At 49.6% G+C, this 15,508-nt stretch overlaps 1 protein-coding gene across 3 annotated transcripts; it reads right to left on the bottom strand.

The window, feature by feature from the left end:
• Positions 1-62: 62 nt before the first annotated feature.
• ZNF777 (zinc finger protein 777) lies at positions 63-14,909 on the bottom strand. 3 transcript variants are annotated; one of them, XM_073329208.1, is made up of 6 exons: positions 14,820-14,909; positions 11,072-11,464; positions 7,195-7,321; positions 5,937-6,053; positions 4,312-4,566; positions 63-1,426 (listed from the first exon to the last, which is right to left on the bottom strand). In XM_073329208.1, the coding sequence occupies exons 1-6, from the start codon at positions 14,892-14,894 to the stop codon at positions 327-329; spliced, it is 2,067 nt and encodes a 688-aa protein (XP_073185309.1). In that variant the 5' UTR covers positions 14,895-14,909; the 3' UTR covers positions 63-326. The 3 variants fall into 3 exon arrangements, with proteins under 3 accessions (XP_073185309.1, XP_073185311.1, XP_073185312.1); XM_073329210.2 differs by lacking the exon at positions 14,820-14,909 and adding an exon at positions 13,766-14,187; XM_073329211.2 differs by lacking the exons at positions 11,072-11,464; positions 14,820-14,909 and adding an exon at positions 10,461-10,631.
• Between the last annotated feature and the right edge of the window lie 599 nt (positions 14,910-15,508).

Raw genomic sequence — 15,508 nt, 5'->3', positions numbered from 1 at the left:
TAAAAGGTACGATGTACAGTGTAAAATTATATATTTTAAAAAACTGAAATCTTAAATTTGCGTATCAAATAAAAGTTACTTCACATTTATTATCAAAAGGAATAGATTTAAAAAGCAGTTAGTCCTACGTCAGCAAAATATCCTGTACATTATGATGAATATTTACCCTAAATTAGCTTTTTCTGTTCTTTTTAATTTTGCTGCATGTTATTTGCTTCATTTGTTTTACATCAAATTATCAGTCCCTACACGCTCTTGCCCCACTGCTTCCTTTCACACAGACTCCGGACTCAAATGCCCAGCTTGGAGGCAGCTCCCATTGGCTCCTACTCCCCTGTGTGCGTCCTCAAGTGGTACTTAAGGGACTGTTTATATCGGAAGCACTTCGTGCACTCAGTGCAGGGGTAGGGCCTCTCGCCGGTGTGAGCCCGCTGGTGCTCCAGCAGGTGGTGCTTCTGAGTGAAGTTCTTGCCGCACTCAGTGCAGTGGTAGGGGCGCTCCCCGGTGTGGATGCGCTGGTGCTCCAGCAGGTGGTGTTTGCGGATAAAGCCTTTGCCGCATTCAGTGCAGGCATGCGGCCGCTCCCGCGTGTGGATGCGGTAGTGGTTGGTAAGCTTGGACTTCTCACTGAAGGTTTTCTCGCACTGGGTGCATTTATAGGGCCGCTCCCCCGTGTGAGTCCTCTGGTGCCTGAGGAGATGGGAGGGACGACTAAAGTTTTTCCCACACTGAGGGCATATGAAGGACATCTCGCTCTTCCCCGTGTGGATCCTCTGGTGCATTATCAGGCTGATCTGCAGCCGGAAGCTCTTCCTGCACTCACTGCATGTGTACGGCCGCTCCCCCACGTGCGTGATCTGGTGTTTGCTGAGGCTCGACTTGTGGCTGAAGCTGCTCTCACACTCAGTGCATTTATAGGGTTTCCCTGCCGGCGGCGTTCTCGGCTCTGGCTTGAGGCTGTGCTTGTCTCTGAAGTTCTCCACACGTCGGGCCGGGCCGACTCCCCGTCGTGTGTGGCTACGCTGGTGCAGGAGAAACTGCTGCTTGATCCTGAAGCTTAAGTCGCACTCGTTACATTCATAGGGCCCCTCTTTGAGATGGTTCCTCTGGTGGATTATAAAGTTGATCTTCAGCATGAAGCTTTTCCCACACTCAGGACAGATATACGGTCTTTCCCTGGTGCGGTTTCTCTGGTGGACGATGACCGTCTTCGTTTCACTGGAGTCTCTTTCACAGGGAGTAGATTGCCCCGGCCTGTTTCCGACTGGGTTTCTCTGTTGCATTTTGGAACTGCACTGAGCTTCACAGGTTGCCCCCTGCTCATGATTCTGGAAAATCTGCTGCTCTGCCCTGCCTGAGAACATGGTATATGGCTCCAGGGTGTCAGGATCATCCTCTTCCTCAGTTTTGATCACAATCCCGTCATCTGGGAAAATTCAAAAGAGAACCAAGACATCATTAATTTCATCTGCTTAGGATAAAGGAAGCCTCTTATGATTAAGACATTCTTGATACACAACGGAAACTGCCTGAAGAGTTTTTAGGAGCAAGTGACATGGTGGGTCAGACCAAAGGTCCATAGAATCATAGAATATCAGGGTTGGAAGGGACCTCCGGAGGTCATCTAGTCCAACCCCCTGCTCAAAGCAGGACCAATCCCCAACTAAATCATCTAGCCCAGAATCCTGTCTTCCAACAGTGGCCAATGCCAGGTGCCCCAGAGGGAATGAACAGAACAGATAATCATCAAGTGATCCATCCCTTGTTGGTCATTCCCAGCTTCTGGCAAACAGAGGCTAGGGACACCATCCATGCCCATCCTAGCTAATAGCCATTGATTGACCTATCCTCCATGAACTTATCTAGTTCCCCACTTGGGTATGAGGAGGTATATTTGTTTAAATGGGAAAACAAATTTACTGTATATACTCGATCATAAGACAGTTCGTTTATAAACCGACAACCCCAGGATGGATAAGTAAAAATGGTAAGAACTGTATGACCCTTTCATAAGCCGACCCTACATTTCAGGGGTTGGCAAACTTTGGCTCCTGGCCCATCAGGGTAAACCGCTGGCGGGTCGGGATGTTTTGTTTAAGCTGGAGTGTTCGCAGGCACGGAGCCCCTCAGCTCTCAATGGCGCCACTTCCCGCAGCTCCCATTGGCTGGGAATGGCAAACCGCTGCCAAAGGGAACTGAGGGGCTCCATGCCTGCAGATGCTCCAGGTAAATAAAACGACAATGTATTAGATAGTCAATTTAATGATTTCATAGAGTTTAAAATCATCAAATTTTGCTGAAAACCCGTTTATAAGCCGACCCCCCCTCTTTGATGCGTCACTTTTTTACCAAAAATATTTGGCTTACGAACGAGTATATATGGTAATCTATTCAGCAATCCCCTCACCCACTTCACCCTGAAACAAATGTGGCCTGGCATACAGTTCAGGGACACCATTTTGTGGTATCCCCTTGTTAATAAAATATTGGCTGAGTATAGATCATTCTCAGCAAGATCAGAAGCATCCTCAATGACACTGTGCAGACCCCAACCTGAGAAGAGTGCTTGTTTGCCAGCCTTAAGTCCTGCAGCAGGAGTCTGGCTCGGTCTTGCCATTTGTATATAAACAAAGCTATTATTAGCTTTTACACTTTAGAGAGTCAGGGTCTGTCAGTGAGACACGGCTCAGTTCCTACAGGACAGCTCTACACCACCACCACCATAGCAGCAAATTGTCATCACGTGCATCAAGGATCACCTAGGATGGAGCTAAACATATCTATGAAATAAGCTAACTAAAAGTAGGGTCAAAAATTGTTCCAATTCACTTTGTGTCGGTAGGGGATAGGTAAGAAAACAGAGGAATGCACATATAACCCAGATAAATAGTTGGCTGCCAGCTACTGAGAGAAACAAGAAAAGGTTTCTTAAAAAAAAAAAAAGGGGTGTGTGTGTGTGTGGAGAGGGTTGTTTACTGATCTTCACAAAAGCCAGAGAGATCTTGGCAACACAAAATACCATAAAGCAGCACATAATACTGAGCTACAAGGCACGGGGGGGCACTTTCATCCAAGTTTTACTTTGGATGGTAAAGTCCTGGATGAGATAGAGCACTCCAGTAACGTCAATTTGGCTAAAACATTAGCAAGACAGACTTAGCAGAATAGAAAATATTTGCACTAATCACAGGACCCAGTTAATCATCACTCTGGGTCTCCCTGGAAAACTTGGCATGGTGATCAGGCCCCTCTGGGTAAGTATGAGGAAGCCTCTGCTTTCCACTGGGCGTGGTATTTGATTAGTTCCCAGTCACGCTACATGGCACAGAACATCCAAGGTATACATATAGGTCCGGTAGATAGTCCGGGTGTCTGCTCTCCGCTAGCAGAGCTCACCAATAACTTTATACCCAATTCCTTGCCTTCTAGGAATAAGACCTTTGACAGGTTACAAGATTTAACTCTAGTTCCTACGTAACAGTCATCCGAACACACTTCCAATTCTACCTTAATCCTATTTTAGCTCATAGTATTTATACAGCAGTTTTCTTCTACCCAGAGGGAGCTGCTAGGATGTGGTAAATCCTCAGGAAAAGCATTGTTTGGGGATAGCCGAGTTTATCTCTGAAGCACTTAGTTTCTTCAGTGTTTTGATCCAGTTTCTGAGCAGAGTAGCTGGTGATGGAGAAGCGCATATGGTTGGCTAATGCTTTCCTCCATTCCATGTAGTGAGTATCTGTAGTGTGGGCTCACTGGCATTTTACAAGATTTTGCACTATAATAGAGTTCCTCTCATACTCAATGCATTGGCAAGGTGTCTCACTCTCGAGTCTCTGATGTCTAATAGGACACAAAATGTGGCTGAAGCCTTCACCCTACCAGGAACATGCTAGTCACCTGCTACAGCCTAATGAATGAAGTCTCTGCTGTGCAGTAGGACTGGTCTTCAGAGAGACGTTTCTGACATTTACTATATGTGTCTGGTGTGTCTTACTCTGGAGTCCCCTGACTTCATGTGTGACTTCCGCTGCTCTCATGGTCACTACTTCCACAGGTTTTCCTCCTGCATGGGTTTCTGGTGGGATTTAAGACTGTTCTTTTGCTTAAAAGGTTCTCTCCTCCCCCCAGGCAGACTCTGGGCTTCCCTCCCATATGGATTCTCTGCTGCACTGTACGTCACTGCTGTACCCTGGAGCTTTTCCTCACTCTGTACATTCATACCGTCCTGCTTTTGCTCTGCTCCTCTGATGTAATACAAGGCTTCTCCTTGGCCTAAAGCTTTTCTCACATTCAGCACATACAGCCTCTCACCTGTGCAGTTACCCTGCTGAACAATGACTCTTCTGATTTCACTGAAATCTGTTTTATATTCGGTGGACTCGTCCAGACAGTTCCCTGAGGGGTTTCTCGGAGGTGTTACTGAGCCATACGGACTACCATGGGTTGCTTCCTGGTCTGGATTCGGGAAACTTCCTTCTGATCGTTCCAACATTCTGTGCAGCTCCAGGTTTTCAGGGCAGTCCTCAGGATGAATCTCCTCTGTTTTGATCACAACCCTTATACCTGCTGCAATAAAGAGAGAACCCAGATATGATTCGTCCCACTGAGTTGGGATATAAGAAACCATTAGCAATAACCCTTTTCTGATTCACAGTGCAGTCACATCACGGAAAGAGCTGTGGCATGGCAGACACCACCGTTTTAGGGCTGATTTGCCATTTTTGCGTTTTCCTGCAGAAGGTGATTTGCCCTGACCTCAAACCACTGCTGCAGAAGTCTTTAGTAGTGCCTCAGTCACCTCAAACATTCCCGGGGTTAATGATCTTCCTAAATCCCAAGGCTGCAAGCTTCAGGGGGTCCAGAATCCGGTAGCCAGTATAAACTCTTTCTCCAAGACCATCTCACCCCAGCCCTCCATCACCTTTCTATGCAGCTCCATATCCAGCCTCTTGGCCACGCAGTGAGCTCATTCCACCTTCGCTCTCTGATCCTCCAGTTGCTCATTCTGGTTGCCCTAATCCTCACCTCTCCTAATGAGACAAGGTGCAGAGACACCACCTGGTCCCCAGTGAACAGGGTGTTCACTCCATCTTAGCTTCCCCTCAGTCTGGAAAGGTGCACTCAGAGAGGCGTGCTAGGAAGGATGGGTTAATGGATAGGGCCCTGGACTGGGACTCAGGACACTTGGGGTCAACATCTCCGTCAGCCAGACTGCCTGTGTTAACCTGGACAAGTCACTTAATCTATCCTGTGCCTCAGACTCTTGATCTATAAAACATGGACTAGCACACCTTACCTCAAAGGGATACTCTGAAGACAAATCCATCAGTGACTGTGAGGTGCTTAGATGCTACAGTGAGGAGAGGCAGATAGATAGAAAGAAGGGCTATAAGAGCAGCTGCTTGGGAGGCAGGGGAGAAGGGGGGGCCTTTGGAAAGATTGGGCTGAACCCCCAGCATTTCCATTTCCCTGCTTATATTAGCTGATTCTCTTTCCTTGTTATAAGCACTAACCCTGCAAGGAAGATACCTTGCTGACTGCAGCTGTACTGGTTTCCCTGCTGAGTCATTCCACCACTTACAGTGCCCTGTTCCCAGGACTCTCCACAGCCTGGAGGGTCACTGTTTTGCAGGCTGACCTATATCTGGATACTGAGTAATTACATGTCCAAACCTTGCTCCCTTGAACCTAAGATTGTCTTTAACCCCAACTGTGCTTTCCCTCTCCCCTTACTGTCTCTGTATTCTTCCCTCACTGTAGCAACCCAGCCAGGGAACACTCCTGCCTTTTTTCTCTCTCTCTACTCCATCTCTGGCAGAACCCTGCATTCTGCCCAGAATCAGTGCCCCCAGATGTGCATTGCACCATATCATTATTTTACTTTCAGATGCTACAATTAATACATTTACTCAGTATTGCGTTAATCTGCTACTCACCTGCACTGGGGTCAGTAAGGATTTCTCTCTCCTCATCTGAGTCCTGCTGCCCTCTGACCCGTGATTCTACTCCTTGTTCGATATGTGACAAAACACCAGGTTTGGAAATTGCAGAGTCTATTCAGTGAGAAAGAGATTATTGTGCCATAAGCTTTAACAACATTTCCCCTTACCTTTCCTACATAAGACCTGAAATTACATTTAACTCAGACTCTGAAATCAGCTGGACAGTGTCTCTTTAGGGCACTTGTTCTTTATCATAATGATCTGAAAAGCATCTGCGTACAGGAACCGTTCCTCGCCATTTTTCATAAAAGTCACTTCTCCTCCAGCACCATAATCCAGAAGCGATGACCAGCCACCACCCTTTAGCAAAGGAGATTTTCGGGGGGGACATTTCAGAGGAGTTCAGCAGTGGCCCAACTTAAATGGGAACAGTACTAGGTTAGTGCTGAACGTCAGTCTCTAATTATTAATGCACGTGTCTATACGTCCACAGCAGGTTTTATATTCAAAGCACCATTTTAAAGTGAACTCCGCATTCCTTAAAGGCACTGGATTAAGAGTTTTGGAGACCCGTGTCCCGTGTTTATCCACAAAATAGGGGCAGCATAAGCAAACAATGCAGGCTTTTCCCTTGCTGCTCTGCCAGCATGTCTCAGCCCTGACGTGAGGATCGCCTAACAGTGTTTATAAGAAAGACTAAGATTTTGTTATGGATATTTTCGGTAAAAGTCACAGACAGGTCATGGGCAATAAAGAAAAATTCACAGAAGCCTGTGACTTTTACTAAAAATATCCACGACAAAATGGGAAGCTCAGCTGCAGGGTCCCCACACTGTTGGGCAATGGTTAGGCAGCTGTGGGGTCCTATTCGGCGCTCCAGGGGGTGCTCGGAGCTCCGGGGGCCCCCCTCGCCACCCACTCAGAGCTCCAGGGGTTAGGGCCACTCGGTGCTCCGCACACACACACCCCTTCCCCCCCCGGAGCTAAAGTCACGGAGGTCATTGGAAGTCACGGATTCTGTAACTACCATGATCTCCATGAAAAAAATCATAGCCTTATTTATAAGGGATGAACACACACATGACCAGTCACTACCAAAAGCTAGAAAACAATGGAAGGAGGAGTATTTTTAAGTCTACTTTTAAAACAGAGCTGACCTTCAATCATAAAGGCACTGAGGATGCTATGTGCTGACCCACCAGCCTGTAAAATCTCTGAAGTTCGTTTATAACAGGTGAAAACTGATCTTTACCTAAGGAGACCAAAGATTCATAATTGCCCTTCATCACATTCTTATACAGTTCCTTCTGCCATTCATCTAGTTTCTCCCACTCCTTCTCATTGAAATAGACTGAGACGTCATCAAATGTCACAGGCACCTGGAATCACAAATGTTAAACACTTAGCACCTTCTGTAACACTTATATCTTGGCATCTGATTCCTTAACTTCAGTGAAAGGGGAATAAATCCTCTCTCCATCCCACTCAGATGTCAAAGCTAATTCAGTGAGGTGAAGAATCCACAACACAAATCTATTCTCATGTGTATCTGGAAACAATTCTCAGATTCCTATTTCCACAATATAATGTATCTCAATTGAAACCCTGGCTCTGAACACTGTCGGCTTCAAATCCAGATCAGAATTTATCCAAACCCCAAACCCCACAGATCCGATTCTGATCTCACATCAATATAAACTGGGACCAAGGCCACTGAAATTACTCAAGTTATAATGTGCGTCAAATTATTAAATGAGATCAGAATCAGGCATCATGGTTGATCCTCATTTCTGTGAAGGAGATGACCTCAAACCCCCATGTTTAACTGCTCCAGAACTCTGGACCTCCAGACCTGAGGTTCACAGTTTTGGACTGTCACTAGTTATTATACAAATCTGATTCAGAAATGTTTACAGTTTTCAGATACACACAAAGGCAGCTCTTTTCTGCAGAGCTGGGAAAATATTTCATAATAATTCATTCATATGGTGAATTCCACCTGATAAAATCATCAAACAGATTGCAGTTTTTGCGGTTATTTGCCAACTAATTATTTCTGCAAATAATTCCAAGCTGTAGCTAATTTGCAAGGACTTTGTTATGAGTATTTGAACAGAGCAGTTTGGATTGGACACACAGCCCTTTGTTTCAGTTCCGATTGGATGACTATGATTCAGAATGAAGTTTGCAGTCAAGTACTGACACTTATAAATTTGATAGTCTTTGTGAATATGCAACAACGTTTATTTTAAAAAAATACCATTTTCAATGACATTTCCACCAGTAAACATACTTGCTAAAATATCTGTGAAGTACAAAAGCTGTCAATGCAAATATGAATGAACATTAAAGGAACTTTTATTTTTCTTTGGTTGCATTGTTCACCTAGTACCAATTTTTAAGTACATCAAGCCTGTCCCCTTTCTCCTGAGTCCCAGCTATGCCCTTTTGCCTGGCACCAGAGAACACCTACCTGTTGCTTCCTGCCACCCTTTCCTAGCCTCAGACACCCCCTTCCTGCTCTCTTCTGTTGCTTGGTTGCCTCACTAATAGCAACTTGTAATATCAGGGAATCAGTCTGGCATGGATCAGCGTTCACGTCACACTGCCCATCAGTACCCGGCCGTGGAAGCTAATGATCCAGCCAGTGGACCAAATACAATGATGAATCCTGGTCACGTGCCACCTGAGGCACGTTGTGTATACACTAAGAAGAAGTCTGGCTACTGGAAGAAGACTGCCAGCCATGAACCATTACCCCCAAATCCTAATTAACTGGATCTGAGAAATCCCTACTTTAAAAAAATCCCTACAGCAAAAAAATATTTAGTACATCAGAAGCAGGAAGCTGGCTAAACAATCAGTGGGATCACTGGACAATCAAGGTGTTAACGGAGCAGTCAAAGATAAGGCCATTGCAGAGAAACTAAACAAATTATTTATATCAGTCTTCAGTTCACAGGATGTGTGAGAGAGATTCCCACACCTGAGCCATTCTTTTTAAATGACAAATCTGAGGAAGCTTAGGGAACAAATTGATAAATTAAACAGTAATAAGTCATCAGGACCCGATGCTACTCACCCAAGAGTTCTGAAGGAACTCAAATGTGAAATTGCAGAACTACTAACTGTGGTACGTAACCTATCACTTAAATCAGCTTCTGCACCAGATGACTGGACAATAGCTAATGTGACACCAATTTTCAAAAAAGGCTCCAGAGGTGATCCCAGCAATTACAGGCCAGCAAACCTAACTTCAGTACCAGGCAAATTGATTGAAACTATAGTACAGAACAGAATTATCAAACATAGATGAACATGTTTTGTTTTGGAAGAGTCAACACAGCTTTTGAAAAGGGAAATCATGCCTCACCAATCTATTAGAATTCTTTGAGGGAGTCAAACAAACAAGTGGATAAGAGAGATCCACTGGATACAGTATACTTTCAGAAAGCCTTTGACAAGGTCCCTCAACAAAGAATCTTAAGTAAAGAAAGCAGTCATGGGATAAGAGGGACGGTCCTCTCATGGATCAGTAACTGGTTTAAAAAGACAGGAGACAAAGAGTAGGAATAAATGGTCAATTTTCAGAATGGAGAGCGGTCAATAGTGGTGTCCCCCAGGGGCCTGTACTGGGACCAGTGCCGATCTACACATTCATAAATAATCTGGGAAAAGGGGTGAACAGTGAGATAGCCCAACTGGCAGATGATACAAAATTACTCAAGATAGTAAAGCAGACTGCAAAGTAATGAGCATTGGAAAACATAATCCCACCTATACATACAAAATGATGGGGGTCTAGATTAGCTGTGACCACTCAAGAAATATATCCTGGAGTCAGTGGACAGGTCTCTGGAAACATCCATTCAATGTACAGCGGCAGTCAAAAAAGCTAACAGAATGTTGGGAATCATTAGGAAGAGATACATAAGACAAAAACAACGAGGAGTTTGGTGGCACCTTAAAGACTAACAGATTTATTTGGCCATAAGCTTTCGTGTGTAAAAAACCCACTTCTTCAGATGCCTCACCTGAAGAAGTGGGTTTTTTACCCATGAAAGCTTATGCCCAAATAAATCTGTTAGTCTTTAAGGTGCCACCTGACTCCCCATTGTTTTTGTGGATACAGACTAACACGGCTACCCCTCTGATAGATAAGACTAATGCCTCTGTATAAATCCAAGGTGTACACACATCTTGAATACTCCATGCAGTTCTGGTCACACCATCTCAAAAAAAAATATATTGGAATTGGAAAAGGCACAGAAAAGGGCAACAAAAATGACTGGGGTATAGAACAGCTTCCATATGAGGGGAGATTTCTTAGACCTTGGAAAAGAGATGACTAAGAGGGGATATAATAGAGGTCTATAAAATCTTGACAGGTGTGGAAAAAATGAATAGGGAAATGTTATTTACTCCTTCCCATAATACAAGAACTAGGGGTCGCTCAATGAAATTAATACGCAGGACGTTTAAAACAAACAAAAGGAAATACTTCTTCACACAACGTACAGTCAACTTGCAAAACTCTTTGCCAGGGGATGTCGTGAAGGTCAAGACTAGAACAAGATTCAAAAAAGAATTAAATAAATTCATGGAAGATAGGTCCATCAATGGCTATTCTGTTTGCCAGAAGCTGGAAGTGGATGACGGGATGGATCACTTGATTGCCCTGTTCTGTTCATTCCCTCTGAAGTTCCTGGCACTGGCCACTGTCAGAAGACAGGATACTGGGCTAAATGGACCACTGGTCTGACCCAGTTTGGCTGTTCTTATGTTAATATTTTTGTTCATAACAGGGACATTCTCCTCTGATCCACTTCCCACAAACAGCTCCAGAGAGGGAAAAGAGGCATGAAAATATTAAGGGGCAGTTTTATTTCTCAATTGCTTTGAGCTCCTAGTTCAATTAACTCTCACCAGGGCTCACTTCTTCCCAGCTCTCCTGCACGCCTGACTTGAACCATAGTACATGCTCTACTGTTCTCTAGTCTGCAGTAGGCACTTGTAAAACGTGCCTCTAATTCTGCACCCAAACTGCAGACTTGAGCTTGCATGCAAAGCTCTAGAGACTGGTTTGAACATTTAGTCTTCCCTGCCAGCACTAGCTGAGCTATTGTTACCTTGGGGACTTCTCCATTAGTGCCTGGGGGGAGCCTCAGGATCCAGAAGTTCCTGTTCTTCAGCAGGTTCTCCATGTTCTCCAGCCTCCTCTGCAGCAGCCCATACTCCTGGATCAGAGTTCCCAGCGCAGCACATTTACTCTCCAACTGGTTGCCAAGTTCCACTGCTGTTTTCTCACAGTCTATTAATTTCTTCTCAGCCATCCCAGTTCTCCCCTCCAGATCCAACAACCGTGTGGCATGAGAATCCACCTTCCTCTCTACGGCTTGAATTGCTGCCACAACAGTCAGGGAAATCTCTGCAGTCTGAGTTTCTCTTTCAGAAGTTCGTTCCGGGACAAGGGGAGGCAGTAAAGGAGATGGGCACTGTGTCACTGCATCCAGTTCTGGACCCTGTTTGCAAAGACAGACATTAGACATGGAGTCATGGTCACATGGTTGGCTACAGAGCGAAACAGGGCAAGAGTCTCCTGCTCTTAGCAATACCTGCTATTGGATCTTAAGTCTTATGCGGACATTCCCATGGGTTTCAATAAGCAGACAGTGCACATGTCCAGTTACAGCTCATATCTAAGGGACCCACCGACTTCAGTTAAAGGAAGAGTTATTTTTCAATCTTTTAATTGATTAGAAAAGGGGAAATGAACTTCACTCTCTTATATGTCTGTAGTCCCTTTTCCCGATGTGTGCCAGACTAGTAGTATTTAGATTGTTGAGAGTCACAGTATGGATTTGAAGCCATTAAGAAGCTCACTCCTATACCATCCTTAGGTTACATTCTCACTGGAATACACAAAATAAGGGATGTCTCTTGTCAGTTCTCAGGAGGAAAACCTGCAAGGGAGACCCTGGCTGCCGCTGGAAATGGTTTTGGCGATTTGGTTCTGTACTGATGTCTAAGCAAAGATTCATCAGAAATTCAAGAGGCACTGTGCTACTGAGGTGCCATCTTTCAAGGTATGTCTACACTGCACCCTCCCTATGGCAGTGCATAGAGTACATACAATACCTGCCCCCCAGCACAGGTAAAAACAGCAGTGCAGATGGTGAGGCACTGCTTAGGCGAGTAGAAACATGGCTGTATCCTACACAGCTCCCCACAAGCCCAAGCTGTGCCCTCCTTGTATATACCGCTATTATTTAGCAGTGTAGTGTCCCACTGTCTCCTTGCTGCTGGAGTGTTCCCCACCGCAAGGAAAGGCTCTGGAGGAGGGAAGACAGTGGGGAAAGGCTCCAGCAAATCTCTGCAGTGACGAAAGGCTCTGGCAGGGGGAAGACAGTGGGGAAAGGCTCTGGCAGCAGGGAACTGCCGGAGTTTTTCCCCGCTACAGTGACAGATTCCAGCCGCAAAGAAAGGCTCTGGCAGGGAAGAGGCAAGAGGAAAGGTTCCAGCAGCTCCTCACTGCAGAAGCCTTTCCCCGCTGCTAAAGCCTTTCACTGCTGGGTGTAGCTACATACTGCAGGGTGGTTGCAGCCTACCTTTCACTGCACCGTGCAGCTACACACACCCTACAAGCCATGGCCAGTGGTGTGCAACGTAGACATACCTTCAGATGAGAGAGAAAAAAAGAGACCTGACTCTTTATAGTCATTTAACGTTCCTTAATACTTTCCATAAGAGTCATGGTATGAATAAGAGAATTCTGGACTTTCCTCCTTTGTAGATTTCACCCACAGAATTAGTTTAATACAGTCATTTTTGATATCCTGTCCTCGACTTTGTGTACACGTTTTGCACATACTGGTAAAGAAGTTCCACCTAGAGGTCTCTCTGTTTAGGGATCCCCGTAGATATGTCTAGTTTTTATGAAAAGCTTTTGAACTCTGGGGGATTAAAGTAGCTATACAAAGAATAATAAAATCCAAGTAATTAAACTAGAGAAACAAAGCCGCCATTACTAACAAAACAGAGCCCCTAAGATCTGTTATAATGTGAAAAATAAGTCACAGAAATGGGGTTGTGGAGTTATGCTTCAAGTCAACAGACACTTTAGGATTTCAACCCTCCAGTCCAGACTATGAGAGAAACAAACAAACAAAAAAAAAAGCTCAACACCTAAAGTGTTGTGAAATAAAAGAGAATGTATTATTAACCATCATCACTAAGCATAAACATTTTCCCCTTAGAGAGAGGGACTCTCCGACAGTCACAAGGTCCCATAAAGCTCATTTCTGCCACCTCTGGAAGGCGGCTGCGATGCTACTGTGTGTGTGTGCGCAACACAATACCCTGAGTTATGGTTCAACAACAAATGGGTAGGAACCGCTCTCCTCCAGCCCCGCAGCAGAAGCCCGACCCTGCGGTCCTAGCCAGGCGGGAGCGCTGGCTGCTGGCAGGGCGGGCCCGGCTGGGAGGTCGGTCCCCTGCAGCGGGGCGAGCAAAGCAAAGCAAAGCCCCGCTCCCTGCTCCCCGGACCAGCCGCAAAGGGCCCCGCAGGAGCGGAGCTGCCCCCCGTGTCTGGGGAACACCAGCTAGATCACTGTCGCTCCCGCCTGGGGGATCAGGACCCTCCTCCCCCTTCAGCGTCCAGCCCGGGCCGTGCCCGGCCCAGGAGCCAGCGGGCAGCGCCGCGCTCCCCGCGGGGCCGGCTCCCGGGGTCCAGGCCCGGGAGAAGCTCGCGAGGGCCCCCTGTCCAGGCTCCCCCCGCCAGGCGATTTCCCGCCCCCGCTCGGGGGCCCCCGCCAGGCCCTTACCTGGGCAGCGGCCCGCTCGGCCATGGCCCTTTGTTCCCGGCCCAGGCGCCGCCGGAGCTCGGCCGGGCGGGGGGATCGGGAGCTCGCCCCTCACCGCGGCCCGGGGGCGGACATGAGCGTTTCCCCGCCCGCCCGCCCGCCGGGGGCGGCGCTCGGGGCCCGCGGAGCTCTGCCGCCGGCGGGCCGGGCCGGGCCGGGCGCGGCTGCTCCGCAGGGGCCCGGGGGAGTCACGACGAGACTCGCCCGCCGCCCCGCTCAGGGGACGAGCCGCGCGGCTGGATCCCAACGGGGCCCGGCCCGGCCCGGCCGAGCCCGAGCTCCGCTGCCGCCGCGGGCTGGGCAGAGTCCCGGCGCCTCCTCGCCACGGGCCGGCCCCGCTGCCGGGCGGAGCAGAGCGAGCGCAGCCGGGAGCCGCGGCCTCGCTGGCAGGGTCCGCGAGCTGCGTGCGGGGCGGGGCGGGCCGGGCAGCGGGGCCGGCAGCGGCCCCTGGCGGCGGGGGGGGCGCACGGCCCCGGCCGGGCGGGGAATCGCCTCCCGGCCTCTGCCCAGCGCAGGGGCCCCCCGCGGGGCAGGCGGCTGCCGAGCCCCGCCCCTTCCCCCGCAGCCCGGCGGGGGCGGGGGGGGGGGTCGCTGCGAGCCCCGGCTCCCGGAGTCAGGGGATCGCGGGCGGAGCTCAGCCCCCATTCACAACGTGCTGCTTCGGCCAAGGGGCTGTGCCAGGCGCTGTCTCCCCCAGGGCGGCTACTCGGCCGCGGCGCCGCCACGAGCTGCCTCGGGGAGTCGGGAACCCGGCGGGACCTCCCTAGGGGGCTTCGGGGCTCACTCCGGGACTGTCTGATCCCTCCTACACCCCCCTCGCCCCCGACCCGGTACGGGCGCAGCAGCGATCGCTGCCCCGTTGCCCCGCGCTGACCCGCGGCAGGTGGGCTAGCAGCGGGTCGGTCAGGGACACCCTCCAACCGGCCAGTAACACCCTCCCCCGCCCCCACGCTGGGCTCCCCAGTCCCGGTCCCTCCGCACCCCCGGGCTCTGCAACTTGCGGGGGCCCGCGGACCTGGCGGAGGCAGCGCAGGCCCGAGGCGGTGAGGAGGGGCCGATGGCGGGGCGCCCCGCTCTCCGCGGCCGCCATCGGCCTGACTCCGGTGGGCGCAGGGGGCGTCAGCGACCAGGTGCTGTCCCCTAGAGTAGCTCAGCAAACCCCCGTCGGGGCAAAATCGGCAACGGGCAGGGGAGAGGTCCTGGGGGTCACCCGTGCGTCTCCTCCGGGGCATCGCCTATGCCCCCCCCCGGCACACAGCGGGAGGGGCACCCCCACCCCCTTCGGCAGACGGGAGGGGGAGGCAGTTGGGGGGGGTCGCCCACGCTCCCCTCGGGCGGGGGGAAGGCAATTGCAGGAGGGGGGGCTGCCTGCATCCCCCTCCATCATGGCAGCGGGGGAAGGCAGGCTGGGGGGGGGGTCACCTGCCTTCTCCAGCATAGGCGTGGGGGGGGGACCGCCCATGCCCTTCTCAGGCGGGGAGAGAGTCTGGGGATGGGCCGTGCCCCCCTCGGGCAGGGGAGAGAGACAGTCACGGGGGTGGCGAGTGCCCCCCTCGGGCAGGGGACGGACAGCGGGGGGAGGGGCGAATTGGCCCGCCGCTGCCTTCCCCTCATGCGGGGGGGGGGGGGGGAAGGGTCTCGCGCTCCCCTCTGGCATAGCTGGCCTCCTCTCCTCCCCCCCTCCGATTGGCTTAGGCAGCCCTC

This window comes from Lepidochelys kempii, chromosome 2 (assembly GCF_965140285.1).
Source record: "Lepidochelys kempii isolate rLepKem1 chromosome 2, rLepKem1.hap1, whole genome shotgun sequence".
In the NCBI taxonomy this organism is placed as follows: Eukaryota; Metazoa; Chordata; order Testudines; family Cheloniidae; genus Lepidochelys; species Lepidochelys kempii.
Note: the sequence above shows the minus strand (reverse complement) of the source record. Positions and strands in the feature narration are given on the sequence as shown.

Bases quoted from the DNA above. Each gene is read 5' to 3' on its own strand.
- ZNF777 (XM_073329208.1), bottom strand. From the start codon at position 14,894: ATGGCGGCCGCGGAGAGCGGGGCGCCCCGCCATCGGCCCCTCCTCACC. The intron at 11,465-14,819 runs GTCCGCGGGCCC...CTTTGCAAACAG, and splicing joins GCCTGCGCTGCCTCCGCCAG to GGTCCAGAACTGGATGCAGT. The intron at 4,567-5,936 runs GTGAGTAGCAGA...TCTTTATTGCAG, and splicing joins CCTTACTGACCCCAGTGCAG to CAGGTATAAGGGTTGTGATC.